Source organism: Belonocnema kinseyi, chromosome 9, assembly GCF_010883055.1.
Source record: "Belonocnema kinseyi isolate 2016_QV_RU_SX_M_011 chromosome 9, B_treatae_v1, whole genome shotgun sequence".
NCBI classification, from domain to species: Eukaryota; Metazoa; Arthropoda; class Insecta; order Hymenoptera; family Cynipidae; genus Belonocnema; species Belonocnema kinseyi.
In genome coordinates, this window is record NC_046665.1 from 51,289,236 (window position 1) to 51,293,165 (window position 3,930).

At 32.0% G+C, this 3,930-nt stretch overlaps 1 protein-coding gene across 1 annotated transcript in view; it reads right to left on the minus strand.

Moving 5' to 3' along the window:
- The window catches only part of LOC117180540 (nuclear hormone receptor FTZ-F1 beta), a 129,972-nt gene that overhangs the window by 35,610 nt on the left and 90,432 nt on the right, over positions 1-3,930 (minus strand). Inside the window, exon 2 of the mRNA XM_033373037.1 lies at positions 3-287. Within this exon, the coding sequence (XP_033228928.1) occupies positions 3-79 (77 nt within the window). The 5' untranslated portion in view covers positions 80-287. The remainder of the gene's footprint in view (positions 1-2; positions 288-3,930) is intronic.

The window sequence follows — 3,930 nt, forward strand, 5'->3', positions numbered from 1 at the left end:
GCATCGCTGACTGTGACTTCCAAGATTGCGCCGGGGGCCACCAGCCCGGGCCCTCCGTGGGCCCGTTTTGCTCAGACATTCTCAGCTGGCTGCGATCCTCCGTACGCTGGCAATAATTCGCGCGTCGAGTCGGCGATGCCCCAGGTTGACGACGATGCTTCTCAGCATCCTGAGCAGCCTGTTGCTGGCAAACTATCCTCTAGCCTCGATCCTCTAACCGATTAGCGAGACTGTTCTATGATGCCCAAGGCCTCGCCGAGCAGGTCTTATTGCTGATAAGCTTCGATCTGCAAGTTCAAACATAAGGATGTGCGTGAGACACTTTTAATACGGATGCACTTCGATGGTACTTTTGAAAATTCAGTGACGATTGAAGGTTCATTTATTGACCGTTATTCGGTCATGATAAAAGGCTAGTGTGGGAAAATGTTGAAGGGAAACTTGAGCTCATCGTTACGAGTAAAAAGGAATCCACGGATTCAAACCACTATTGAAACTTTTTGAACAATGCAACTGTTCAGGGTGCCCAGGGATCTTGAAAACCTGGAATTCTCCTTGAATTTTGTTTAAACCTTGAAATCCTAGAAATCTTCTTTCATTTTTCACCAGAGCCTTGAATTATTATTTTTTGCTCTTAAAACATTAATTTCATTGAAATTCGAAGAGCAATTAAATCTTTTATTCTATTATGAAAGAAAAAACTCTTTTAGAAGAAATTTTTGTACTGAACAGTTTTTTTATTTATCAAGTTATAATTTATTTTTTGTATATTACACAATAAATATAGAGATTTCAAGCCACTTTCCGTAGAATGTACCAATTATTTTAAAGATTGCAAAGAACAGTCTATAATATTGTAAATAATTCTCTAGGTTTCTAATTTCTTCTCCGCTAATATATAATATTCAATCACACATTTTGTTGTGGTTTCGAACTTAAATTTTATAAAAATTATTAGTTCAAAATTTCGACGTTAATTCATTTTCTTCATAATTGGAATGAGTTATCGCCATGCAAATAATTTTTAGAGGGGTTGACCACTCGAGTTTTGAGTGTACACCAGATTTCAAAAGTTTAGAGAATGTTTCTAATATTTCAAATATTTCAAAATATTTTAAATATTTTTAACATTTCACAAGATTTCCAAAATATTTTAAAGATTTTAGATTTCAAAAAGTTTCAACAATTTGTAGAACATTTCACAAAGATTTTAAAAATTTCAGAGATTCAAAAAGGCGTGTTCTCTAGATTTAAACGTTTTTACAAAAATGAAAAAATAATATATTTGAAATGATTTCAACATTTTCTTGAAAGATTTCAAAAGATTTTACAAAGATAAAAATTTTTTTAATGATTTTAAAGGAATACAAAACATTCCAAAAGATTTCTGAAATTGTTAAGGATTTAAAAGATTTCAAGAATATTGAAGAATTCAAAAAGGGACATATAAACAAACATGTACATCAGATGTCAAAGATTTTACAAGATTTAAAAACTCTCAAACGATTTCAAATTTTTTTTTCGAATATTTCAAAAGATTTTAAACATTTCAATGAATTTAAACAAATACAAAAGATTTCAAAAAGAGTTCAAAGAAACATATCCTGACAGGGAAAGGAGTTGAATTTATTTTAAGGGTTGTTTTAACGTTAATACCTTTAAATGTGGTACTATTTAAGCATGCCTTTAATTATTTGGGAGGATGTATTTTCAAAATTGATTCCCGATGACAAAAATATAATCTAAAATATCCTGTGAATCTGTCTGTTAGTAAATTCGTAAAAGCCTATTTTTCGGATTTAGGGGGTTTCAAAACGTAGACATTTGACGAAAAATGGGGGGGGGGGGTATCAAATTTTACACATAGGGGAGCGGCGGTTAATATGGCGCACCCTCATTTACATAAATTGATTGATTGATAGCGAGAGATATTTACTGCACTGTATTTTTTTATGTGTACTGTTTTGTATAGTGACAAAATTTGGTCAATAAAGCTTATCATTCATTTCTTATCTTGAAAAGTTATTTTTGGGTGTTATGTGTGTATTTTTAAAGTGACCAAAAATAGTGAAAAAGTACAGTAGAATTTTTCCGGTTTAAAGAAACATAATATATAACGTTCAAGTTGCACAGAATTTATAAGTAATTATTTAAACCCATTATTTCCCCAAAATTAATTTCATTGAACTCAGTAAACAACTTTTATTTCCCTTTCCGAAACTGCACTAAGAGCGCGCCACATTAGCCAACCAGGAAGGAAAACTTGGCGCAGGCACACTTTTGATGAAACTTGATAATTAACTACTTTAATAGACGTAAATTCAATAATAATTATACGCATAGGATAGATAAGATATTGATTTACCTGTTCTATATTATTTTACTACAGTTTTCAACATATTTAACTTTTAACGGAGCTTTTTATAACATGTGCGCCACGTTACCCGCCGCTCCCCTATCTAATACCTTCTCTGATGAGAATGTAAAAAAAACCATTGATAAAAACTTTTTTGCTCCACCTTCGGTGAAAAAATGTTGTCTATTTATTTTAGTTTAGCTTGTGTCGTGTGTCGAAAAATTTAATTTTTGTATTTTTAATGTTTTTTTTATAAATAAAACAAAAACAACGTGTCCTATAAAAAGTTATTAATAACAAATTTGTAGATATTTTTTGCGTGCACAATGTTTGCTTGTTATTTTTTTTCCTATCTTGCAGAGTTTGACCGCAAAATCCAATTTTTGATTTTTCATTAGTTTTTGTGTGGTCAAAATTTGTCTTTTTCGACAAAATTCAAAAAGTTGATATGATAATCTTGTAAGACTATCGAAAAGTAACATTTTTCTTTTCAAGTACTATGAACAACTGTACACAGAATTTTTGAATCATGAAAAAATGGTACTCAAAAATTTTCAAAATGAGCTCACTTTTAGTATTTTTATCAAAAATGTCTGACTAACCAACTGGCATTTTTAGCTTAGGACATTAAAAGACTGTAGCAAAAGCCAATCTAATAGATTAATTTTTCCAAAAGTTATCGTGTTCTCAGACAGACATACATACAGACAGACATGCAAACATACATACAGACAGACAGATACATTCGTAAAAACCTGTTTTTCGGATTCGAGGGGTCTCAAAACGTGAACATTTGAGAAAAACTGGGGGATCAAATTGTACACAAATCTACATAATACCTTCTCTGATGAGAATGTAAAAAACCCTGGAACCCATTTTTAAGTCACGGGACTAATTTTTTGTTCGTTATATTGGATCCGCCATTTTGAATTTTTGAATTTTAACTTCAGATTAGTAATCAGCAGCCAAGAAAACCCTGGAGACTTATTTTGAAGCCACGAAGCCAATTGTTAAGTTTTTAGCTACCATATTCGATCCGTAATTTTTTTATTTTGTAATTGTAACTTTAGATTCGTAATCAGCGACCGACAAAACCTTTGAGAATCTACTTTGAAGGTACGCGACTTATTTTTACATTTTTTTCCATCATAATTAGATCCGTCATTTTGAATTTTGGCAACTGATTCGTCATCAGTGACCCAAAAAAAACCCGGAGAACTCATTTTGAATTCACGAGACTAATTTTTTAATTTTTTAGACGACATACTGGATCCGCAATTTGAGGGATGTAAGGAATTTAAGGATGCCATGTATGAAAAAAATGTAATGTTCTAAGGGTGAAGTGATTTCAGGAGACTTGCACTGATTTCATGGGATGTTGTGGCATCGCGGCGAATTGCAAAGATTCAAACATTTTTAAATGGATTATAATATATATTAAAGATTTCAAGCTTGTGTATGACATTTCACAAGATGAAAATAACAGAAACAAAGATTTGGGAAGTCCAAAGTGGGTTTATGCCAGGAAGGTCATGTACGGATCAAATATTTAGCTTACGGCAAATAACAGAAAA